At 41.7% G+C, this 25,978-nt stretch overlaps 3 protein-coding genes across 3 annotated transcripts; all 3 read left to right on the top strand.

Moving 5' to 3' along the window:
* The first annotated feature begins 31 nt into the window (after window positions 1–31).
* LOC131890554 (facilitated trehalose transporter Tret1-like) lies at window positions 32–2,360 on the top strand. Its single transcript, XM_059239918.1, has 5 exons — window positions 32–207; window positions 277–409; window positions 481–687; window positions 755–986; window positions 1,312–2,360. Exons 1-5 carry the CDS (start codon window positions 190–192, stop codon window positions 2,126–2,128), a joined length of 1,407 nt encoding a protein of 468 aa, XP_059095901.1. The 5' UTR covers window positions 32–189; the 3' UTR covers window positions 2,129–2,360.
* A 2,995-nt stretch (window positions 2,361–5,355) lies between these two features.
* Window positions 5,356–9,173, top strand: LOC131890555 (facilitated trehalose transporter Tret1-like). Its single transcript, XM_059239919.1, has 5 exons — window positions 5,356–5,667; window positions 5,739–5,871; window positions 5,934–6,140; window positions 7,926–8,157; window positions 8,221–9,173. Exons 1-5 carry the CDS (start codon window positions 5,650–5,652, stop codon window positions 9,038–9,040), a joined length of 1,410 nt encoding a protein of 469 aa, XP_059095902.1. The 5' UTR covers window positions 5,356–5,649; the 3' UTR covers window positions 9,041–9,173.
* A 2,737-nt stretch (window positions 9,174–11,910) lies between these two features.
* On the top strand, window positions 11,911–15,422 carry LOC131890307 (nestin-like). Its single transcript, XM_059239630.1, has 9 exons — window positions 11,911–12,235; window positions 12,316–12,408; window positions 12,473–12,634; window positions 12,705–12,855; window positions 12,925–13,088; window positions 13,163–13,249; window positions 13,314–13,500; window positions 13,566–14,881; window positions 14,960–15,422. The coding sequence occupies exons 1-9, from the start codon at window positions 12,203–12,205 to the stop codon at window positions 15,329–15,331; spliced, it is 2,565 nt and encodes an 854-aa protein (XP_059095613.1). The 5' UTR covers window positions 11,911–12,202; the 3' UTR covers window positions 15,332–15,422.
* The last annotated feature ends 10,556 nt before the right edge of the window (window positions 15,423–25,978 follow it).

The following is a 25,978-nucleotide window of genomic DNA, read 5'->3' on the forward strand; positions in this document are numbered from 1 at the left end:
TAGCCTATTTAAGTAACATCGTGGGCCAAGAGCATGTGCCTTTCCGGATCTTACGACGTCAAAGTCTCAGTTCAGAGCTCGTCCTCGTTCTGACAGTTTCTCTCGTGACTCTTTTGTTCAGACGGTGAAACTGTCAAGCGGCTTTCTTGTTCAAAAACAACAGCTCTTGCGTAACATTAGAGCAGGATCATGAAGGTCTGGACTCAGGTAAGACTAATCATTGCCTTATAATCATAGAAAAATCTACATGATAGTTGACACGATTCGTTACTTTAGGTGTTTGGCGCTGTGGCGGCAAGTTTAAATGCAGCCTCAGGAGGCGCCGCCATTTGCTTCTCAGCCGTGTTAATCCATCAACTTAGGGAAGATGAGGAACTCCAAATGGACCTTCACGAAGCATCTTGGATCCGTAAGTGCCAGCGAAAAGTCAAGGGTTGCGGTAGGGTTGATTTCATTTTCGAGCTAATTTTTGCTTTGCAGCCACAATATTGATGATCAGTAGTATGGCAGCCAGTTTCATGGGCGGGTGGTTCTCCGATCGATTTGGTCGAAGGGCGTGCATTATCACTTGGCAAATGCTGGCCTTGCTTTGCTGCATAGCAACCTGCCTTGCGCCCAACAAATGGGTCTTATACATGGCCAGAGGAGCGATTGGTTTTGCCAACGGGTTGTATTACCCAATCATTAGTAAGTGTCAAGCTGACTAGAGGCAAATCTTGAGAAATTATCTTATTCGGATCCTTCTCATTTTTAGGCGTGTATGTGTCCGAGACGGTTCACAAATCGCTTCGAAACGCCATAGGATGTCTCCCGTCCATGTTTTTGGCCATGGGCATGCTTTCCAGTTATGTGACAGGGTATTTCTTCCATTGGCGCACTTGTGCTTTGATTGCCACCATCATCCCGTCTCTTTGTATTGTCACCATGCTGCTTTGTCCCGAATCTCCTTATTGGCTAGTGGAACAAGGTCTGGATAATAAAGCCAAGTAAGTGGGCTGTAAAATAAAAGCTTGCTTGCCAATGTTACCTAAAATGTAGAGCAAATCAGTTCTTAATGGCCTTTGATTGTATTTTTGATGCATTGCGCTAAACCAGCACAAGAGAATGAAGTTTATCATATTCATTTTGGTGATTGACTGGAAGAGCCCTTTTCGTATGTTAGTACTTAAGACCTTGACAAGCTTTTTGTAAGCTCTTTATATCAGACATATATGGTTTTACAAAGTTTTATCAAATACTCTTTTTGCTCTAAAGTGGTAAACACATGACCAAGATTTAGTATGTAGTTTCATGAGTGGAATATGATTTCAGGAAATCTTTATCCTTTTTCCGTGGCAAGGATTATGAGTCCGAACTCCAGGATATATTATACCTGCACAAAAGGAAACTCGCCAACAATCGCAACGTGACCACCACCAGTTTTTGGAAATCTTGCGCCGCTCTCAAAACCAAGAGCTTCCTGCAACCATTTTCATGCGTTGGTATTCTCTATGGCATTTGTCAGTTCGGCGGCATCCCTATTCTGATCCTGTTCATGCCAGGCATCTTCGAAGAGGCTGGTTCCACTCTGGACTCATTTCTGGCCTCGACCATGGTCATGAGTATCCGTGTGGTGACCGCCGGATTTGCTTCCTTCGTGGTGCATCATGTACAAAAGAAATACGTGTTCGTGTTCTGTTCTTGGTGCGTTGGGCTCTCTATGACCACTTTGTCAATGTTCAACTTCATCAAGTCCTCGGCTTTGGCCTCGGAAGAGCTATTGGACACCCTGGAACATCTTCAGTGGATTCCTGTGGCAGCCGCCATAACAGCCATGATCTCTCACTCATTGGGAGTGGTCAATGTCTTGCATATTATGGCAGCCGAATCGTTTCCCACCGAGATCAGAAGCTTTGCCTCTGGAATACTCCAGACCTTCTTCAGCTTCCTCAATGTGATGGCCATCAAAACGTATCCCTTGCTCTTGGATTATTGCGGTTTCAACATCACGTTTGGGTTCTACGCCAGTATGTGTTTCTTGATGGGACTTTGGGGCTTGTGGAAAATAGAGCGAAACGATGGTCTCAGTTTAACCGAAATTGAAAGGCGATTGGATAAAAATAGCGACGACGATCCCAACCCAATTTGATGGACTGGAACGTTTGTGTTAACTTTTCGAAACGGCCAAGGATCCCAATCCCAAGTGATACTTTGTGCTTGTTTGATACGATTGAATCCAACTTGGTATGGAGCTGTGCTCTACAGACGTTTGTTAATTGCTCTTTTATGTTATGAGCGAGCCTTGCAAATCGTGCAATTCAAAGCTGGAATCGAATTTCGAAAAGTGGTGAAAAGATCAAATACAGCTTGTTTAGCCCTGACTAGAAAGGCAGTAGTGTTCTTTGTTTAGACGCCGTTTCCAGCCCATAACCTTGGATCTGATGTCTCCAAACAAGTTCATCTTTGAGTTAAAGTTACGCAACACAATGCGATATGAAGCATGTAACGGGTGCATGGAAATAAGTGAAACACTTTTTGCAGATCGTAATTTCAAGAATTCTTGTTTCCTCCTCTTTATTCTTTTGAAACATATCACCGTCTTTTGACATCCATATATTGAAAGTAGGTTTTATCTTTTTTTTACTTTTTGCACGTATGCTAATGCCCTCCTTGCGCAATGTAAAGGTAAATTTTGCCAAAATGTCGTTTACATACTCTGGGCACATCGATTGCTAATTGAATTGAACAATCTGATTTACAAATGATAAACTACTTTTTGACCACTCATAGATTTGTTTTCACCACAAAAGTTCAACGCCAGAAAATCATTTTTTTTAATTCCTCATTGAAGACATAAAAGTGTAAAAAGTGTAAAAGTTAGTGCTTTTCAGTGAATATTTATACCACAGAGACGTGCAAAGGTTGATCTCACGTGACAAAAAGGTATGACATGGACATCTATTAACCGACACACTTAATAGCAGTCATTGATAAGTTTGTTTAGCAAGCTAGGGATTCTTATTTCGAAAGCTGCTAATCCTAAAAGAGGTGAGTCATAATGTTCTTTTTTAAGAGCTTGGGCCCTACTTCAGACAAGCTTGTTGCTTAGCTTTCGAAATGTTTTGATTCCTCTGGTGCCTCACTCAACAAATTGTGCTTCATTCAAGACCTCATTATCGCCCCCTTACGCTGCACGAAATATGTTTTACGTTCTGCACTTCAGCGGGCGCTTTGTCACTCACCCTCTACCAAAAAAGGGCCGATTGGTCCAATTCCTTTTTAAAGAATTTTAATGCGTTTGTGTTGTTTTTGGCTAATTTTATTAAAATCATATTTATACTGAACGCCCCGGGCCACATACTGTGCGGAAAAGAAATTGCGTTCAAAGCAAGGCAAGAGCAGTTTATTCAGCAATCCACCGTGCCTCTTCCCGTTTTCTGTGGGCCGTGTGACGTTGCAAATAAGGGCCCCTATAGATGTGGAGTTGCTTTGAGGTAAGAGATTGATTTGAAGCCTAGGTTTAAATTCTAGTGGATATTATATATCCCCCATAAATCGATGAGAGATCAAGCTAAATTGACAAGTATGATAGCCAATCCAAGGATGCATGTTCTCTAAAAAAATACAATTGCTTATTCACCAAAGTTTCTAGAAGCTAAACCTCATGGTCATATTCACACAAAGGGTCGACGACCCCAACGAAAACAAGTTACAGTAAAGCACATGCAGAGTTTGACGTCTTCGTCTGACCGGTTAAAAATTGGCAACAGGCGCAAGACTTGGGTTGTGAGACTTGGGTTGTAGAAAATGTTGTGATAGAGAAATGGCCAAAATCCCACGGATGGCTTAATCTCCAAAAAAAGACTTAAACTTGAATGCTACAGATATTTCTGATCTATACAGTATTAAGTCACAAATTTCTATGCGAATGAATCTCAGTGATAGTAGTCTATGCTAAGGAAGTTTACAGCATATCAGAGAGGCTGGTTGAAAATAGCTATTACGCCAAATAGAAAGAAAAAAGTTAGATTTGCAGATAAACAAAAAAGCTTCTTGATTACATGACTCGAGTCCTATATCTTATTACATCTGCATTCTTCGAAGCTGCGAATTTGGTATTACTATGTCAAGTTCTGACGAAAATTTTGAAGGATGTTGATTTAGTTATATCCCTTCTAAGATGGTTAACTACGAGCATATATTGTACTCTTACTTCTACTGTCATACATTGTGCGCCAGCAGAAGAGAGGAATTGCATGCTCAAACGTAAAGAACTAACTAAAACTTACTTTAGTCTCTAGCTAGAACAAGATGTGAAATCAGCTTTTGGCAATTGTTGTATTTCACCAAAAAAGAACGAAATTAATGGAGTTTTCTGTTCGTTCCTTCAGCCGCACACTTTCATTGTATCAGATCGCAATTGAGCCCCTTAATTTTCTTGATAAGATATGAGTTGTAGGAATTCATATGCTAAATTTTAGTATGATTGGCACTTTGGTGCAGAGTAGAGGACAATTGAAGTACTGTAAGTCATTCAAAAAAAAATTACACCTCAAAAGGGCAATTGTGGTAATGTGAGTTGATATATCGTAAAGATTACTGTAGTGTATCTTAAGTTGCTCTCAGTTGTACAATAATCATTCAATAAGGAATGATTTTGTCCTTTTAGGTGGTTCCATAATATCCATACGACCAGCGGCAAAAAGCGGCTTTACCAGCTTTACCAACTGCTGCAAGGAATGAGGAATATAATCCTCTGTATTATTAGAATAAAATCTTGTTATGTATTATTGTTAAGGATAACCTCGAAAATGCAGTTGTGCGCTTAGATTCTGTAACAGAGAAAAATGCAAGAATTAGGCTAATAGGAGGTAATAACGACCTCTTTTCAGTGTAACAATTCTTTTTGCCTTATTGCCACTTGTTTTTGCATTTTCACTCCTTTTTATGCATTTTGACAGTTATTAACATAAATAATAATCTATCCAAAACAGGCAACTTTTTTTTAGGTCTACTTATGACACATGTTGGCACATGGCATTGTGCCGTTTTTTTATTACACTTTTTTTTTTTACTTTCCATGTTGTGACAGTTTGTACTAATGAATGTCGAATAAAAATGCTTTGGCATCATTGCTCGTTGGTTTCTTACAACGGCGAACAATTTTGTAAGTGAAGATTTGGAAGGATTGGCTGATTTCGATAATGATAGTCTTTACTGCGATAGTGGCTCAGCTGTTACTTTACACGTCCCATGATAGAGCGGCGTGTACCTATACCTTTCGTCCAGTAGTGTGAGTAGTCCCTGGCCTGAGTATGCTTGTTCAAGAACGCTACAGCACTTATTGCACTTACTCATACACTTAGCTACAGACTCTTTAAAGTCTATGCCATCCTTGTTAGGCGGGATTATGAATAATACCACGTACCAAAAATGGCGCTAGTTGCTTAGCCTGACTTGATGTGCAGCATGCTTAATACATACGTACACTATTCGAAGTCGATCTTCCCGTTCGTTATGCATTAGATGTACTTTGCTGAAGTCAACTAACGAATTGCTTGTCATTCAGTCATCATTTGGAATTGCTGGGGGCAATATCTTAGTTTCAATTTACGCGTAATGAAGCGCTGAGTGTGACTTCTCAAGAGAAGCTTTCTTTCCGATATCAAAATGAGAGTTTGGACACAGGTAGGAAATCGGCAAGAAAAAGTGATCCTCCAAACAATCCATTCTTTGCAACAGTTATCCACTTGTGTTAGATTTTTGGAGCATTGGCGGCCAGTTTAACGGCTGCATCCACGGGCTCAGCAGTGAGTTTCTCGGCCATTCTGATCCATCAGCTACGAGATGACGAAGATATTCAACTGGACATCAATGAAGCCTCTTGGATTCGTGAGTAGATGGATATTTTTATCATTTAAAACAAATTAAGAATATGGATTTCCTGATTGCAGCCACCATATTCACGTTAAGCAGTATGGTCTCATGCTGCTTGGGAGGTTGGTTTTCGGGCCGTTTTGGTCGGAGAGTCTGCATTATCATTTGGCAATCAGTGGCCTCGATCTGTTGTGTGGTCACTTTCTTTGCCACAAACAAATGGATGATATTCATTGCCCGTGGTGCCATTGGATTCGCTACTGGCATGTCATTTTCCAGCGTAGGTATGTGAGGCTGTTAGTGAATACTTCAATTAAGTCAAGGTTGGCCCACGAGCTTGTTCTCAATGACGTACAGTCAGCAATGGCAAAAATCCGACTTAGAAAATGGGGACAGAATGTGGCAAAAATTCCGTAACAACAGGCAAAAACTGATTTGAATCGTATTGTCTCGAACTAGAGCCCAGTTTTTTAAAGCCAAGGAGTGAATCTTAGATCGAGGAAAGATCCAACTTATGTAGAATAGTACGACTTTCTCTCGATCTAGGATTCACTCCTTGGCTTTAAAAAACTGGGCTCAGGGGTACAAATGCGTTAAACGATGAAGAAAGCATTTCAAATTCAAATTATTGAAGCAATCAAGTGAAGGATGCAAAAATGCTCAGTTCTGGCAATAATAGAACAGATCATGAATATACGCAAGAGATTGTCATATCCTCTACAAATATAAATAAACTTGTGCTTCGAGTCCTATTATAGCTGCTCAAATGTTCTGTCTTTTATTGCATTTTTTAAACACCTAGTTTGGGCTAAGACACTATTGTGGTGCTACGTGACACGAGGATTAGAAACTAGATTGGCCAATAAATAGGTCTATTGATATATCCACCCAAGGTCTCTCGGATCCAACCCAGATCTGGCTCAGCCCAGACATGGGTCAACTCGATCATGAGCCAGCTCGGACATGGGCTAGCTCGGATTTGGCCCAGCTCAGACTTGACTCGAATTATTAACCCAATCAATCCGGCTCAGCTCGACACCTGTTTTTTGGGGCCCAGCCCAGCTCGTGAGTTGAAAAATGTGAACCCAGCTCAGCTCGAAATGAGCCATTTTCCTCTTAGCTCAGCCCAGTCCGAAAATTCTTGGCTCATTACATCTCTAGTTACGACTAGTGACCGGTTTCGAACCGGAAAATCAGTTGTTTAGGTTGAAAAACCTCTGTTAGGGCTCCCAATTTAAACAAAAAGGTGTACAGAAATGAAAACCCTATATCACCAACGAATATAATAGCAACCCTATTTCTGAGACCAAGAAAGGCAGGGTCACGTTTTGATGATTGTGATTTTTGGAATACGTCTGTGTATCCGCTCGTGATGGGAGCCCTAACCGAGGTCCTTGAAGCTAAAAAGCTGACATTCCGGTTCAAAAAACTTCAGCAAGGTTTCTTAAGAACAATTCGGGGATTTTACCGGAACGTGTGGAAAGATTCAAGCTACTTGGACGAGGAAAAAACCGACAACTTTTAATTAGGGCTCGCTCAGCTCACCCATTCGAAAATTTGGATTTTATTAAATCAAAATGACACAAGCATAACGTTTTAAACTCACAAGAGATGCACTGAAAGTCACCATGAAGATAAATTTAAGTCTCTCTTGATGATAAATATTGAAGTCTTTAAGCGTAAAACATGAGTCTATAATCTTGACGATTTTCCCCAAAAATATCCTCCTTAGAAATCCGGGTTTAAGAGACGAACTTGACCAAAGTAAACGCTCTCCAAGATGTCATAGTTCAAACTTGTAGAATTTCTTGAAGTCCATAAAGTTCTGTATCCTAGTCATCACAGGTTTTCAAGACATTTTAGCTCGGCTACCCAACTGATTCGAGCAAAAAATTACGTTTCAATGTTTAGCCTTTCAGTTTAAGCCTTTAATCAACAAAGTTAATGTTTTGAACTATTTATGCTCAAATAGGGCGATCCATTTTTGCACTACACTTCAGAAAGACTCGTATAACTCCAGCCATAGTTTTAGGACATACTTATTTCTCCACTTGTGATTGTTTGAACAGGTATTTATGTCTCGGAGACCGTCCATAAGTCCCTCCGAAATGCCGTGGGATGCTTTCCAGCAACATTCTTGGCCTTTGGAATGCTGATAAATTTTGTTATGGGATATTTCTTCCATTGGCGGATTGGCGCTTTGCTCTCAACCACACTTCCAGCTTTGAGTGTCGCCTGCATGATGCTTTTCCCAGAGTCTCCGTATTGGCTGGTGGAACAAGGTCGAAATGATGAAGCCCAGTGAGTTCAACTTATTCTGATAATTAGGCCTTGATCAGTTCTTTATGCAGACCTTGTCCGCAGGATATCATTGTTATTTTACCGCGAAGAAGGCTTTGAAAACGAGCTTCAGGAAATGTTATCAAAGCACAATGAAACGAGAGCCAAATCCAAAGGCCAACCCACCAACACCTTCTGGCATGCATGTCAAACTTTGAGAACCAAGGCATTTCTACAGCCCCTTTCTTGCGTTGGAGTTCTATACAGTTTGAGCCAGTGTGCCGGCATCCCTATCCTGACGACGTATATGCCCGGAATCTTTGAAGAAACGGGAGCAAGCTTGGACCCAGTCTTGGCCTCGGTGGTGGTGATGAGCGTCCGATTGGTAGCAGCAGGGCTGGCTTCCTTTGCAATCCATCATATTCCAAAGAAATTGGTGTTTGTGTGTTCTTCATGGTGCTTGTCGCTGTCCTTGGTCACCCTGATGTTGTACAACGTGCTGCAGACAACGGAAGTGACTTCGCCTGACATGAAGCACCTTGTGGAACACCACAATTGGATCCCAGTGGCGGCAACTGTGATAGCCATGTCATGCCATGCCCTTGGCATAGTGAACGTCATTCATATCCTAGTAGCTGAGGCCTTCCCTACCGAAATTCGAAGTATTTGTGCTGGTACCCTCCAGGCTTTCTCGAATGCTCTTTGTGTCTGTGCTGTGAAATCGTACCCAAATTTTCTTAGCTATTTTGGATTTCCTTTTGCGTTTGGGATCTATGCGAGCGTGGCGTTTTTCCTAGGGTTGTGGGGTCTTTTGAAGATCGAGCACAATGATGGACTAAGTTTGACCGAAATAGAAAAACGATTGGCCAAGGATATTGAAAAATGTAATAAAATACGAAAATGATATTTGGTGTCGTTTCAAAGGTTTACACGTGAGAAACGTGAGTCGACGATCATTGAGTCAATTTGACGGAAATATGTTTTCTTTTTTTTTATTTGGGTTGTCACGGGCTTTTCTAACCGCTACAGGAAATGCAATCCCCAATACAATAAAATGATGGTTATAATTCTTCTCTTTATTACCTTAAACAATATTTTGTCTACCAATGAGTGGGCAGACCGAACTAGTCCTTGAATGTAAGGTTGATCTGGAATGTATTTGAAAATTTGTTCAAGTCTGATTTGAAAGATGCTACCGGATCAACAAGGCCTATGTTTCCCCTACGAATATTTGAGCGAAGTAAATGAAACAAAGGAAGGGCCCGAGAAAGAAGAGAACAGGGCTTCATTGCTCGAACTAGCCTGGATTCTTGACGGCTTGAAGGTGCTTTCAAAATGCACATGAAACCTCTACTGTCACTAGAATTGACCCTAAATCCTGGATTAAGACAAAGCGCATGGATACTTTTGAAGACGTACAGTATCAGATACCTTTCGTACCTTCTCTGAACACTGAACAGCCCCTATTTTTTTAGTCTCTCCCAATACTCCCAATGTCTCGTAAATAGAATCTAGGGCCCCAAAATACGAAAACTCATAATAGTTTTAAAGGCAAGAGCTTATTCGTGATTCGTGAGTCGAATTCTGTTGGATCTTTCATGCTTTGTTAATGCGGAAGATGAAGGAAAAAACCAACAACCTAGCCGACGATTTTTTTGGGGCCAAGCTACCCTCCCTTTTAAGGTTGAGAATGAACAACTCCAATTTGAGTCATTGCAATAAATTCTTCTTCAGGTGAGACTGGTCCCATGTCGCTACAATGTCGAATGTCAATTGTCAGCTCGATTGAACCACTGGGTCAATCGTTCGATAAAGCTGAAAATTGACATGAATAATTGGGTCGACCCACTGCAAGCAGCGATGGCACAATTCAACTTTGAAGGAACTCCTGGTCAATAAATATTTTGAAAAGGCAGGGCTTGAGTAAAAATCAAAACAGAAAAAATGGCCTGGCCAACCGTCAGTGTCCACGATATCCGAATGAGTCAAGAGGAACACGTCCGTTCCGTCACAAACTCGGTAAAAGCCCACAAAAAAATCAGTCTTAGTGTTACCAGGGTCAAAGCTATTACATTTTTCATTGCGGGTGCCTTTTCTCTTCGTTTTTGTTCGGCTTTTTTCTCATTACTCTATTTGATCTAATTTGATGCTTGAGTGGGCATGCAATAAACAATAAATATTCCCTGTAGTGGTTAGAAAAGCCCGTGAAAAACCAAACAACAAAAAAAGAATCTGTTCGGTGTCGAGTAGATTTCTCCCCTCCCTTGAACGAAATGGGCTAAGGCTCAGAATCTCTCAAAAGCTCAAGTTGACATCTTGAATATTACAAAGAGACTCAAATTCAAATGCTTCCTTCCCTTGTAGGAATGAAACGATTATCCATTCGGAAACTATGAAGGGTGAGCTACAAAAGACCATGATGGACTAAATTAAAAGTCTAGCCAAAACCGATTAAGACAGAGTTTCAATGCACTCTTCACGGATACTTGAAACTTTCATCAAATTGATCTAAATCACATCAAAATTATCTCTATTCTAGGTACTCATATATATCTCTTATCCAAGCATCAATGCACGGTGAAATCTTAATTAGAATTGATCAACTTTAGTATCAAAAAATAAGTTCCTTCAAATGAACTAATTATTAAGAAACCGCTCTTATAAACATTCAATGCATCAGTTTTCACCTTTGGTTTCACTTCGGATGCTTTATTTTAAGCCAATGCAAAGATGATTTGGTTTCAAGTTGTATGAAAACAACTTTTAGTGTCCTATGGAACGTCTGTTTACTACAAAATTGTATGTAAGGCAAAGATATCAGTAAAGTAAATTGTGCGTGATATTTTGCCAAAGCCAGACGTGACAACAAAAATCTTTGGATCTTAAAATTGGGGAGAAGTGCTCAAAATACTGCCGTGCAGGGTTGCTTGACAACCGCAAGATATTTGACAAAACCAAATTGGAGACCTGTTCTGGATCTTGCAAATTCATGGTCATTTTACATCAGCAAGATTCACTTTCCTTAAACGAGATCAGATTTCAAATCTGAAACGTTTCGCCAAATTGTCTAAAATAAAAAAGAAGAAATACGAGGTGAAAATAAATAAAGATATGCCTCCGTTTGATGATTTGTATCGAACTCGCTTCATCCTTGATCAAGCTCACGTCAACTCTATAACTTGGAGCAAAAAATAAGCATTTTTCTTAAAAAAAAAAGTTGTCACGCCTCATCTGTTCTCGATGACCATCGTGATGCAAGAAAGATATATGTTCCGAAAACATGTTCATTCCGAGGTAATATCTCTCTGTAAAAGGGCATCTATGAATAGGGTTTCATACAAACTATTGAGCGATGCTTTTGGCTTCAACAATACGTATGAATTCCAACAAACTCCACATTCGTTTGCTGATCTTTTAGGCTCATTTGACGGGAGAAATTTTAGAAAACCTGAAATGTAAGGAAAATGGCTATATTACTGGAGAAAACATCTAGGGCATGAACTCAAAAGGATACTGAATCTCGTCAAGATGCAGCTCAAGCTCCATCAAGCATGATGTCTCCTCTGGCCGTCATTGCAGATTAGCGTCAAAGTTGCCGAAGAATGATTTTAAACCAAGATGGACACTCGCCTTTATTGAGCATAACCCACTAATGAGTCAAGGAAATAGAAGCAGATATAATATAAATAACATCTTCAGGACAGTCATATTGCGAATGATCCAACAATAGTGAAGGATCGAATATGATGCTCTGGATGCTTATGGGCTAAGGCACTCATCAGATATTTGAACTAATCCAACCCGAAGTCCTTGATTGCGTCCCTCTAATCCAGTTTGTTGTGAAATCATTCCGACCAACGGTCAAAGATTTGCGAAAGGTCCCGTTTCAGCATAGCATGCGAAATTCATACGGAATGTCCACTTTTTGTCCATCGGATCACTCTGGAAGAAGCTTTGGTGGCAAGGACTCGAAATTTGCATATATAAGTGGCTGAGTGCCGTGCAAATCATCATCAGTTGGGATCCAATCCTTCAAGCATTTCATGTGCTCCAAGTTTCAACCAACATGTCAAGAATTCACTTAATGATTTTGGCGTTGGTACTTATTTTCACAAACAGAGAAACTAGGCTTGATTATCAACCTTTGTGATTTTGTAATCCGTCTTTTCACCCTTTCAGCTTTGCGTACTGGCCTCTGAGGGCAGAGTGATAAATAATCCTGAGATCCGCTCGCCTAACGATATTTCATCGAATTTGGAGCGGAACATTCCGGTTAGAACTAACTATTTTTTTCTTCAAAAGCCAAGACCTCAAAGGTTTTGTGTGTCTGCTTCAGAACGATAGTGACGAGAATAATTCGGATGAGGATGAGAACCACGGCTGTGTGGAGAAAGTTATGCAAGTGGAACACATCGAGTTCGATATGAAAGTCGAATGCACTCACGACGTCCAAGAATCCTGTATGTTCGTCTACAGGACCAATTTCAAGCCAGTCGAGGTAACAAGTGATAAGTTAATTTGTCCACACTATCTTGAGGACTGATTTTGATGTTCATTCGGTTTATCAGCAAGAAGAGTGTAAAGAAGCCTTCCAAAAAGATTGCCATATCGAATATGAGTCAGTGGCGAATGAGATCAAAATTGAGGTCTGCCGAGATTCTTTCACCAGAAACTGCAGTATTCAGGGCGAAGAGAAGTGTTCATCAGAATATGGAACGGGTAAGGCCAGTGATCTTTGATTGAGACCTCACCAAACAACGTTGATATCCATCAACAATATCCGTTTAGTTTGCCAAACCACCTATGAAGTCGTCGAAGTGGAAGAGAGTGTGCCAAATTGCCAAGTGGTCAAAGATGAGAAGTGTGATCCTGCCGGAAATTGCTATCAAGTTCCAAGGATGCAATGTCAGCTGACGCAAGAAAAGGTCGAAAAGACAATCCCATCCACTGACGTGAGAGAAACAATATTGTTTTATTTTCATTTTGAAATATGGTTAAGCCTTAAAGGGAGAATCTAAAATTCTAGTGCCAACAAGAAACCACAGAGGTTTGCGGACCCGAAGCTTGTCCCATGACGAAAGGCCAAAGATTGTGCGAGGATCAGCTCAAAGTGGTGAGTTAGTTGATCTTTCAAAAATACGGCACTTCATTCCTACACTAAACGGCTCATTTTGTAGACGGTGCAAAACGTTCCACGAGAAAGATGTACTTTGAACCCCAAGAAGGTGTGCAATCCCAAGTCAAAAGTCTTGCCACAATTGGAGAGAGTGGAACAATGTCTGGATGTGCCAAAAGAGATTTGCCAAAGTATTCAAGTGCCCAAAACAGTCATGAAAGAAGTGAATACCACCTGGTGTGGTCAAGGTAAAAAAACCGAATTGAATCAAAAAGCCTTCAGATTAAAAAAAATAATTGCTCTGTCAATTCAGATAACGGAACAGAAACAGAATCGCCGTCTGCTGAACAAGACCAAGACCAAGACCAGGCTTCCATTGAAGATCAAGGCCAACAAGACCAGGCTTCAGTCGAAGATCAAGGCCAAGAAGACCAGGCTTCAGTCGAAGATCAAGGCCAACAAGACCAGGCTTCAGTCGAAGATCAAGGCCAGCAAGACCAGGCTTCAGTCGAAGATCAAGGCCAACAAGACCAGGCTTCAGTCGAAGATCAAGGCCAACAAGACCAGGCTTCAGTCGAAGATCAAGGCCAACAAGACCAGGCTTCAGTCGAAGATCAAGGCCAACAAGACCAGGCTTCAGTCGAAGATCAAGGCCAACAAGACCAGGCTTCAGTCGAAGATCAAGGCCAACAAGACCAGGCTTCAGTCGAAGATCAAGGCCAACAAGACCAGGCTTCAGTCGAAGATCAAGGCCAACAAGACCAGGCTTCAGTCGAAGATCAAGGCCAGCAAGATCAGGCTTCAGTCGAAGATCAAGGCCAACAAGACCAGGCTTCCATCGAAGATCAAGACCAACAAAATCAAGCTTCAATCGAAGATCAAGGCCAACAAGACCAGGCTTCCATCGAAGATCAAGACCAACAAAATCAAGCTTCAATCGAAGATCAAGGCCAACAAGACCAGGCTTCCATCGAAGATCAAGACCAACAAAATCAAGCTTCAATCGAAGATCAAGGCCAACAAGACCAGGCTTCCATCGAAGATCAAGACCAACAAAATCAAGCTTCAATCGAAGATCAAGGCCAACAAGACCAGGCTTCCATCGAAGATCAAGACCAACAAAATCAAGCTTCAATCGAAGATCAAGGCCAACAAGACCAGGCTTCCATCGAAGATCAAGACCAACAAAATCAAGCTTCAATCGAAGATCAAGGCCAACAAGACCAGGCTTCCATTGAAGATCAAGACCAACAAAATCAAGCTTCAATCGAAGATCAAGGCCAACAAGACCAGGCTTCCATTGAAGATCAAGGCCAACAAGACCAAGCTTCAATCGAAGATCAAGGCCAGCAAGACCAAGCTTCAATCGAAGATCAAGGCCAGCAAGACCAAGCTTCAATCGAAGATCAAGGCCAACAAGACCAAGCTTCAATCGAAGATCAAGGTCAACAAGACCAGGCTTCAGTCGAAGATCAAGACCAAGACCAGGTAGATGAGGGAGAAGAAGACCGAGAGGATGAAGTGGCCACAACCCAGGCCCCAAAACCTTGTCCTGATGGTTGGTCTCTTCATGAACGTTCTTGCTATTTGAACACAAAGAAGCAATTTGAGTGGCTCGAAGGCTTAAACGTAAGTGAAATATTTCTTATCCTTTTTCCAGAACATTGTAAAAGGTAGGTTGCTTCTAACCTCTTAATCCCGTTTCAGCATTGTGAGAGCATTTCTGAGACGACTACCCTGGTTCAAATCAAATCAGACAGTGAAATGGATTTCATTATGGATTACCTTGCCAATGACACTGTCCGAACAGCATATTGGACCGCTGGAAAGAAACTAAAATCTGAGGAAATTACGGCAGATCTATCGTGGAACGCCCCTCTCTATGACACCAAACCGTTCGTTTGGGTCAGCAAAGACAACCAATACGAAACCTTCGATTTCACTTATTGGGGTGAGACTGAGCCCCATGTTAATGGGGTATGCGTGAGTCTTTTTGGTCGACCCACCAACCGAAAATGGGTGGCCGGTGATTGCGACAATCGTTATACCGCACTCTGTGAACAACCCGCATTGCTCTAGGATGAATTAGAATCAATTTAGCTTATCTTACAAATCGAAACGCTCAATAATCAAACCAATTCTAGCTTGAAATACAACTACTAATCCAGCATTCAAAATAAGAACGAGTTGATAATTGATTTTCTGATCGGTCTTGTTAATTGACTTGAGAACATCAACTTGGAGAGAGGTAACTGAGCCATGAGGTTAGGGAAGATAGAAAAGAGATGTCAACTAAAAGGACTCGAACGATGCTCTTGAGGTAAAGCCAACATATCTATATAAATACTTGAAGGAAATACTTGCAAAACAAAAAAAAAGCTTAAACAATGTCTTGAAGGAGTTCAGGAGATTTGCAAAAGCGAACAAGTTCAAAAATGTTTCACCAGGAACATCACACTAGGAATAAGTGAGCTTTCGCATTGGGAGAGATTAAAAAGGTTGGAACTGTACAGTGTTCAGAGAATGTACGAAATGCACTTGATGTTGTACATTTTCAAACGCATCCATGACCTCTGTCCCAACCCAGGATTTAGGGTCAATTCCAGAAACAGTAGAGGTTTAATATGCGTTTTGAAAGCACCTTCAAGCCCTCAAGAATCCAGGCTAGTTTGTAAAATGTAATCCACTTCTCTCCTTTCTCATGCTCCTTCGTTGTTTAATTTGCTTCCATCTAATATTCGTAGGGAATACGTAGGCCTTGTTGATCCGGTTGCATCTTTCAAATCAGACTTGAACAAATTTTCAAATACCATTCCAGATCAACCCTACATTCAAGGACTAGCTCGGTCTGCCAACTCAAATTCGTTGGTAGACCAAATATCATATAAGGTGATAAAGAGAAGAATCATAACCAATATTTAAATAGTACTGGGGATTGCTTTCTTTGTAGCTGTTAGAAAAGCCCGTGAAAAAACAAACCAAGAAAAAAAATTCTATCTCAATGGACGGTTGTGACACCGAATCTTTTAGTATATGGTAGGTAGTTTGTCACACCATAGAGAATGGACAAGGCAATTTCTTGCACTTGTATGCCACAAGAAAACTTTTAACTGATCCAATTGTGGGATCAATGAAAGAAACAACACGTAGAAGAGCTTAGTGTTGACAGAAAATGGACGAATCGCGCTCCTTTGAACTTGAAATTTGGAGACGTGGTCATCATAAAGACGGAATCAAATTTGAAAATATCGGGAACCGTCGCTAGAATCGAGATCATCCAGACGAATAAAGAAAACGGTGTCGTTGCAATCACGGTTCGCAAGTCCAACAGCCAAATCCTTGAAAGAACTCTGGCGGCGAAGAAGTCAAGTGGCACTACTGGAGTCTGATTGCACAGAAGAAACGAAGCCCAATTCCCCACAAAGGATTGGAAGTGACGGAAGCCAATATGAGAAAAAGACAAACCCAGATTTGGCAGGTCTACCAGATTTGGTGTTCCAACCTCCTCGTCGAAGCCAACCCTGCCGGAATCTTGTGACGGAAGAGGGAAACATGCATCTATGGAACGCACGTGTCATGATTGCCGATCCTGCTCCTCAAATCTTGAGCGACAATAAGTCCAAAAGAGATGCTTTTGTCAAATGTCAAATGTATGAGCAATGTCATTTACGCTGAAAATCCCACGCCAACAGATATTGAAGAAGTACGTAGATCCATTGCTGATACAATCCAGACTTGATTAAACCTCATTAACTCACCTTTAATTTGGCATACCTAACCTAACCTAATTAACTTTACCTTAAATAAGCATACCTAACCTAACTTATCGTAACCTAACCTTATCAACCAAACTTAAGTAACTTTACCTTAATTAAGCATACCTAACCTAACTTATCCTAACCTAACCTAATCTAAGCTAACCTTTCGGTTGCAAGGACCTGGGGTCGCCTAGGCCGTGGCGCAAGCCTGTGGGAGCTCGGTTGCAAGGACATTACAAATATCTAAACTAATGTCTTGTCATTTCAATAACTGGTCTGGAAAAACTTGGAAAAATAGATCATATATCAGGATCCGAACTTAAGCCATAATAATCCACTTTTCAAGGCTTGTCCCTCAACACTCAGAGCCACTGGGCTCTTGATCCTCTCATTGCGAGATTTTCAACCAGTATTGTATTGCTACGAGCGAGCCCTACATTTATCAGCTGATTTGACGTTGCTCACACTTTTGACCAAGGGATAACGACCAAACAGATTATGGAGAGGTAGCCAAGATTATCTTATAAGTCCTTTCTAATGTTCCAGAGGCTGACATTGTGGTTCTTTGCCAAGTTGGCGATGGACGTGGTTGGGTTTGCAGAAGTTGATCTTTTTAAGCCCACCTTCGAATCTTGGAGTTCAAATTTTGTCCCTGCAAGTCTTGTGTTCTGACCGGGTGGACTTGCCAGTTTGTTCAAAGGTCTTACCTATTTTGGACAAACAAAATTCAGAAAAACTGCTCTTAGAGGGGGCAGCAATCAAGGCTACTTTTTTAAGAAACGCAAGAGGTGACTGGTGGCTGAATGTGTACTAACTAGCTCAGTCGTCAAAACAAACCGTATCCTCTGGGGCCAACCTGGGAGCAGTGCTACCAGATGTGTAGTGATTTTACAAGCAATTTTGGGCAAAATTTTGCGCCTGCTGATTGGTGATTTACGGCAAAAAGAACCTCGAAATCTGGTGATTTTGAAAAATCCGAAAAATCCAACTTTGGTTGGGTATGGTTGGCTAAAATAGGAAATATTTTTGAAAAAAGTACACACAGGTATGAAATAGATTGCAAACATATTACAAAACACCTGCTGATGTTTTCCATCAATCTGAAATAGCTCTTTTATCTTTGCAATTTTTTAAGATACTCTATTTCAAATTTTAGTTTTCTTTGGGTAACGAACTTACTCCTTTAAAAATCAGGCACATCTTGACGTGTTCGCATGATTTGGGGGGTAAATGGTCATGAGGTGAATGGTTAGTTTTGGAAAAATTGACTTACCATACTTTTTTGAAACTTAAAAACTTACTTTTCTTAACAAAATTGTTTTGCAATACATTTCTACGCTCTGGCATTATTGTGTCTTAGTTAATGAACTGATATTTATCTTTTTCACAAGATATTAAGATGTGCAAAATACGAATCATTCTAGGGGGTATCATGGACAAGGCAAAATCTGTACGCTAGAAACAGCAGGTTCAAATCCCAACGCTGGAAGATATCGTGATATAATTTTCCTTTTCATCTACGTGTTGCTTGATAGGGAAGTCAAAAGCAGCCTTTACAACCTCCAGAACGTGTTGGTGCCTATGTTTTGGAAAGTTTATTTGCATTTTTTTGTGTAAATCTCGTTAATTTTTTTGGCAAATTTGTTGTCAATAAAGACCATATGTATCTGCAAATTTTTGCCGGCCCTTTAAATAACAACAAAGCTCATGAGGTGTTTACATTTTAATATTTGGTTATTTTTCGTTGTAGCCCAAAAAATTTGGTGATAAAACTGGTAATTTTTGGCAAAAGTTGGGTGACAATCGATCCATTTCATCTGGCAGCACTGCCTGAGAGAAGGATGGATCGTCAGACAAAGTGAACAAATTGTGCACAGCAGAGGGACCTTACTTTGTGTCCTGCATTACTAAAGTCCTTCTCAGGTTGATCACCAAGATCAGGCTCAGGATCAATAAAGTGTAATATGAAGGCAAGAAGACAAGGCCCAGGTCATTTCTCTTGATCTCTGATCTCCTTTTCTTGTACGGGCATTTGCCATTGCCAGCCCTTTTGAACCCGCCCCAAGCCTGAGGTGACGCCTGTTTATGGTCTTGTATCTCCATCCTTCAAACAAAGGCCAAGAGGAGATCTTCGGGGATATCATTATCATTGAAGGTGGCTTCCTGTGTTTCCATTTGGCTTACTTGGATGGTTTGTGCTTTGTGAATAAATGAGGTCAGTAGTCCACCCATACATTAGGCTCTCCATGCCTGGGTTTATTCACTGACAGTATCAAAAAACATATCTTTTCAAAAACTTGTCGCACTTCCAATATCTTACCTAATTCATGAGTTTGTAACCATTGTTTACATTTGACTCCGTTGGCAACTGTTTGGTAATATGCAAGATTACAGAACACTAAACATGGTTAATTTTTTCACATCAGTTTCATGGGAGCCAAAATACTGCAAATGGCTCAATGAAGGGCTACCCATTGTTTGCTTCATTTGGGATTTCATATTATTGGGTTAGCAAAGGTGGGCATAGAACTATATATGGTACCAGTTACGGTTTAGAAAACTAACTTTTTTCATGAGCGAATTCTTGATTAACAATGCTAACCTTTGGTTAATAATGCCCAAAACTGTCATTAGCGGCAAGCTCAGGATTTCATTCATCCAACAGAAGTCAGCAGGAAAAGATGTTGGAAGCATGCTTTTGATGAATAGCACCCGTGTTCTTGTATCTATTTCATGCTTCCAAAGTTTAATGCAGGTCTGGTGCGCAGACAGAGATTTTTCATGTACAAGATTCAACAGAGTTTAGAGTAGTTAATGAAAAAAATACCCTTCCTAGTTGGCTAAAACAACACTCAGTAGCCCAACTCTTCAAATTTATTGAGTGGGTTGACACCCCCAATTGTCCAATTGTTCAGTCCAACCAGGCATCCAGCCAAACCTGCCAGATCTCCTCTTAATTTCCCAAAGTGGATGGAGGCAGGAAGAAGGCACATGAACCCACACGTTTTGGTAAGTTCATGTCAAGACTCTAAGTTCTTGCTCAGCTCAAGTTTTTATTTTGTTTTAATTTTTTAAATTTTTTTGCGGACTTTACCGCTACCGAGATTGGAATCCCAGCAGATCAAGACGAGAAGATTATTCATTTTAATCAAATCAAATAAGACGAGCAAGTACAATCTACTAATAGGGTAATTTTCTATTCGGACAGGACACCTATGCAAATGATGTCGTCGTTGCTTTAACTTGTGGCACTTGTAGCTTGTGTCAAATTGCTGCAGAGATTGAGCACAATCAAAGAAATCCAGGCTACTAAATGCATTGAGGTATTCTTTTGAATACAATCTTATTTTTATCCTATTTAGACGCCGCATTTGATGTTATTGTGTTGAATAATTGTCTCGTGATCCTAGATTGGTCTGAATTGACGCACTGTCCAATATATGCCAAGCAATAAATAACCACTGATTATCCCCATTGTACGAAGGGGATGTATTTTCGAAGTGTCAAATGATAGTGTCAAGTGAAAGTGTCTAATCATGTACTGTGTTCAAAGTTTTTGAGGTATCAAATGCCAAGGGGACAAAAAAAAATCAGGTAAAATTTCTGACTGAAACCATTGAAGATCCTCTATTCAAGTTTTGTTTGGAATCAGCCAAAGCTCGAGCTTTGCCGCACTCAATCAAAGTAAGACTTTTGACTTTCTTATCAATCGTGAAGTAACCAATTGTCGTTATCGTTGCTTTTCAGAAAAAGTAACGCGACACCGTTACCGTTGCTATTGAGAAAAAGGAACGTCCTTCCCAAGTTTACTGGGATCTTGACCCTTCATTCTTTGATTTCAGGTTTGTGCGTAAAATTCCCTGCAAGTCGAGGTGCGTCATAGTTTTCAAAATTTTTGGCCATGTAAGCTGTTTGAATTAGCTATTGGATGGATACCCTTGAATGTAAGGCTGATATGAGATCGCTTCAAACGATCTAAGTTACGTTTAAAATTCAAAAGTGGGGCATCCAAAAAAATTGCTGCCCGATTTAAAACAAACGGGGATTTTAAGGCCTTCAACAGCTTCTTATCCAAGGCATTGCATTTTTTTTGCGGACTTCCTTACCGCTACCGGGATTGGAATCCCAGCAATTCAAGACGAGAAGATTATTCATTTTACTTGACTTTTATTTATATATATATATATTATTTGATCGCCCAACGAATTGGAGTTGGCTGATCTGGCTCATCCTTGAATATAAGGTTGATCCGGAATTTTAGTCAAAAACTTGTCCAAGTCTGACTTCAAACCTGTTACTGGATCAACGCCTACATAAGCCCTACGAATATTTGAGGGCAGCAAATTGAACAATGAAGGAGCCCGGGAAAGAAGAGAGTTGGACTTCATTGTTTTAACTAGCCTGGATTCTCGAGGGCTAGAAGGTGCTCTCAAAACGCACATGAAGCCTCTACGGTCACTACAATTGACCCTAAATCCTAGGTTGGGACAGAGCTCATGAATGCTTTTGAAAACGTACAATATCAGATACCTTTCGTACCTTCTCTGAATACTGTACAATCCCAACCTTTCTAACCTCTCCCAGTACGAGAGCTCTCTTATATCCTCAATTTTCCTAGTGAAACAACTTTGGACCTGCTCAAGCTTTTGCAAACCTGCTGAACTAATTGGAGCCCAGATGGGAGAGGCATATTCAAGATGCGGCTGAACAATCGACTTGTACAGAGTTAGCATTGTGATACTATCTCTGGACTTAAACGTGCGATATATCCAAGCTTTACCAACTTTCAACTGGATATGCTCATCGAACTTTCCATTATCTTGGAGGACCACACCTAAATCCTTCATGGATGAGACCTGCTCAATGTCCTTACCTTCATCATCTAATAGTGGAGTGTCTAATGGCGTCGACCCAAAGGTCATTGAGCGGAATTTCATTCCATTCAGTGCCATGTTACTCGCAACAACCCAGGAGTAGATTTGATCTAGGACCTCTAACAGACAACCGGAGTTCTGACCATTCCTACCAACTACCAATTTTGTGTCATCAGCATAAGAAGAGATACTGACATTACAACTACCAAGCTTCTGAAGCGGAGCAATGAAGATAATGAAAAGGAGAGGGCCCAAAATGGAGCCCTGAGGGACACCCGACTTGACATCATGTATGTCACTAAGAGATCCCTCAACCTTAACTAATTGTTTCCTACCACAAATGAAACTTCTTAACCAATTGAGAACCTTGCCTTGGATCCCAATCTCATGGAGCCTGTTAACTAAAAGGCCATGATCTACCTTGTCAAAGGCCTTGGCAAAGTCGAGATAAACTACATCGACTGATTCATGGCTCTCCAGCCCCTCAATAACCTGCTCTATATGTTCAATCAGTTGGGTAACGGTGCTAAAATGTGCTCGGAACCCATGCTGGCTAGGAGGAAGGACTTCATGAATATCAAGAAATTCAACAAGTTTGAACTTCATGATCTTCTCAAACACCTTCGCAATATTCGAAGTGAGAGAAATTGGCCTGTAGTTACTGGGGAGTGACTTATCTCCCCCTTTGAGAATTGGAACAACATGAGCTACCTTCAGAGAAGAGGGGAACTTGCCGTGGTACAAGATGCAACGCATCAAGTACGAGAAGACAGGAGCAAGAACCTGTGAGCATCTCATCATAAACTGAGATGTTACTCCATCAGGGCCAGGGGAGCTCGAGAGTCTCAAGTCACTGATGGCCTATAAAGCATCCTGAACTGATCTCCAAGTATGTTGGCCATAGTCTCTACATTGTCTATGGCTTCTCCATCGACCTCAAAGTGCCCTACAGGGTGTTTGATCTTTCTCTTAGAGTTTGCATAAGAGAAAAACGCCTTCGGATTCGTCCTCACCTCTTGAACAACTCTACTTTCCTTGTTCAACTGATCTGTCTCAATGGAGGCCTTAATTCTATTGTCTACTGACTGGTCCAACTCATTTCCTATGAATTTGAGAGCTGACAAGAATGAGCTTACTGAACAAAAGGGGGGCCTATTTATTGTTACAATGGACAGATCAAGACCTTGGAGGTGACAAACTAACACCTCTACTTTTCCATTCTACATTTTTACATGACTAATGCACAGGTCATTTCTAACATATAGACATACGCCCCCATGCGGAAAAATGAGATTATCAGGGCGTACTCTATCACATCGAACTAAATTGAAACCAGCCATTGCTACCTCTTCATCTAAGACCCCTGGTAGAAGCCAAGTTTCTGTCATGGAAATGAACGAGACTTGCCTATCTAAAGCTAGTTCCTCAAGAACCTTGACCTTTGTGCTATCTTTTTTGGAAGTAAGACAATGCACATTCAAACTCATGAATCCACCTGGTGACACCTCAAAACATGGTCATGGATTTAAAGAAAGAAGCCAGGGGTTAGAGCACAGACCTGGGTTAGAGGCTCATTAGGGTTGACGAGTTTGGTCTTGGTAACAGAGGTCATATACATGAAAATTGATGCAAGTAACTAGTTTACAGACCCACAGAATGACGCTTGGTTTTGGAATTTCGCAAATAACGTATCCTGGGTTAGAGTGCTCAAATGAGATAATTTTGAATTTCATTCAGAATCAAAACAAGTGCAAGAAGAGAACAATCTTTTTTGCATGCAAGGTTTCAGATTCTACCAATGAAGTATGGCGTCCAAAACAAAACTAAGCCGTAAACAAAAATGAAACAAGAAACAAGGGAGCTATCATCCGACTTTGCCGCACAGGACGTGTACCAGCTACACACTTACCCACTTACACTAGTACCCCAGGGCGACCGTCTACAGGGTCGTGAAGGCCCTTGAGATCTGACGAAGTTTTGACAGACAAAATTCAGAAAGGCTACTGTCAGAGGGCGCAGCGATCAGGACTTTTCTTTGAGAAACTAGAAATACTTGAAGTGACAACTGGTGGCTAACATATCCACTAGCTCAGGTTTGAAACCAAAGTGATTCCTCCGAGCCATAGGCCTAGATTTGGGGAAGGATTGACAGGTCGACGGACAGAGTGAATAGGTTGTGCACCAAGGCTTGAGGAGTGTCGTCTGGGTATTGATTTGGGGACCTCCAAAATCATGGCTGAGAGCCTTAACCTTCATCTGTGTCCTATCGATCTGAAGCCCCCTCTTAGCAACATACCATCCACTATTTTCAACATCCAACCCTTCCGGATTAGTGGGGCAACAGCTATGTCTGTACCCTCACTGCCCTTCCAACCCATGGGAGCCACCAATGGCTGAAACTTCCCATTGGAGAGGAGGAAGGTGCAGAGTTTGGAGGCCCTTTTAGAGAGAGGTACTTGGAAGTATCCGTGCATGGCGTCCAGTTTGGCGAAAACAAGGGCCTCAGGCATTACTTGTCGCATTAAATCAGGGACGAAACTGAATGGGTGGACCGGTTGTGTTATGGCCTTGTTGAGGTGACGGTAGTTGATAACCAAACGTATTTTGCCGTTCTTTTGGGGGACAAAATGGGCAGGTGAGACCCACTCCGTTGGTACGGGCTCACGGGCTATGATTTGAGATGTGACCAAGTCGGAGATCAGCTTGGAAGCAGGCTCCTTGTAATGTATAGGGACTTGTTGGGGGGTTGTAACGTGTATGGGTTTAACTGATGTAGAAGAAGAGTTAAAACCGTGTTTATTGTCCTTGAGGTGAATATCAAGAGGACCTCCGCGGGAAAGCTTCCCGGCGGCGTCATCAAGGGTCGTGCCAAGGACGCCCCTGGAGGCTGCATTACGGATCATTACGGCAAGGCGGGGGCCGGCCCTGAGCCTCTTGATGGCGGCGTCCACCGATTGCTTCATGGCTTCAGTGACCATCTTTGATTGAGGGGGAAGTTTGAGCTCCACCTCATTGGCGTTCTCGGGCAGCTCACCAACCCAGACGGCTGCTGCTTTGACTGACGAGGGACTTTTGACCTTGGCAGCACTTTACTGGGATTTGAGCCGACCAATCATAGCAATGATCTCACTGCAATAGGAGGTGGATTTCTGCTTGCACTGATGGACTGCTGCGAAGTCATTGGTGAGGATGCCCAGAGCTTTCAGGTCATGGCAACCAATGAGGGCCGGCTGAGATTGGTGAGACAACGGCGTCAATTGTCGTTGTAGCGGTGTTGTTGCAAGCACTTGCACTAAGGGTAAGCTTGCCCAAGTTCTTGACAATGGAGTCATTGGCGTCAACTAGGCGTGTTGAGTACGGTTTGATTTCGACTTTTTTGATGAGGACGTCCTTGATAATTTTGTTGATTAGGCGAGCTGGATTGGGCTCTGAATGAGCGACAAACTGCCTTTATATGTCTCAATTTGTTGCAGTTGAAGCATCACTTCTCTCTCCATGGGCATGCCGGGCCTTGGACATGACACTGAGCTCCACAACCACGGCAAGCAGCCTCCATGGCCGCCAAGATAACTTTAGTTGTCTCGGGGATGGTGGGGATCAAAAATTGGAGATGTTGGGCGTAACATGGTGGATGGGTGTGATGGAAGTATTGGATTCCGCCATGATGGACTCATAGGTGATGGCGGCTGAGTGGAGCGTCCTCATGGTTGGGTTATTAACCTTCCTGAGCTCCCTGAAGAGCTCCGTCTTGGACTGGCAACTGACGAGGACAAAGAACACTCTCAAATCTTTGCCGGACAGTGTCGAGCTCCACCTTGTCAGCGCAGTGGTTGAATTCCGCTATGAAGTTGGTGTAGCTCCGACCATCTTTGCGAAATTTCAGGAATTAGTCCCATCTTCAGTTGAAAAGGGGAAACAGGGTCAGAAAGTGCCTCTCCAATTGCTTGATAACATCGTCAACTGTGGTTTTGGCGGAGATTGCAGCTGATAGTTTGGGGGGCAAGGAAGGCCCTGAAGACGCCGAGTTGCACGTCATCCATGGTGGCGTCAAAGTTCAATGCTTTGCCATACTCTTGGAGTCAATTCACCCACCG

This window comes from Tigriopus californicus, chromosome 11 (assembly GCF_007210705.1).
Source record: "Tigriopus californicus strain San Diego chromosome 11, Tcal_SD_v2.1, whole genome shotgun sequence".
NCBI classification, from domain to species: Eukaryota; Metazoa; Arthropoda; class Copepoda; order Harpacticoida; family Harpacticidae; genus Tigriopus; species Tigriopus californicus.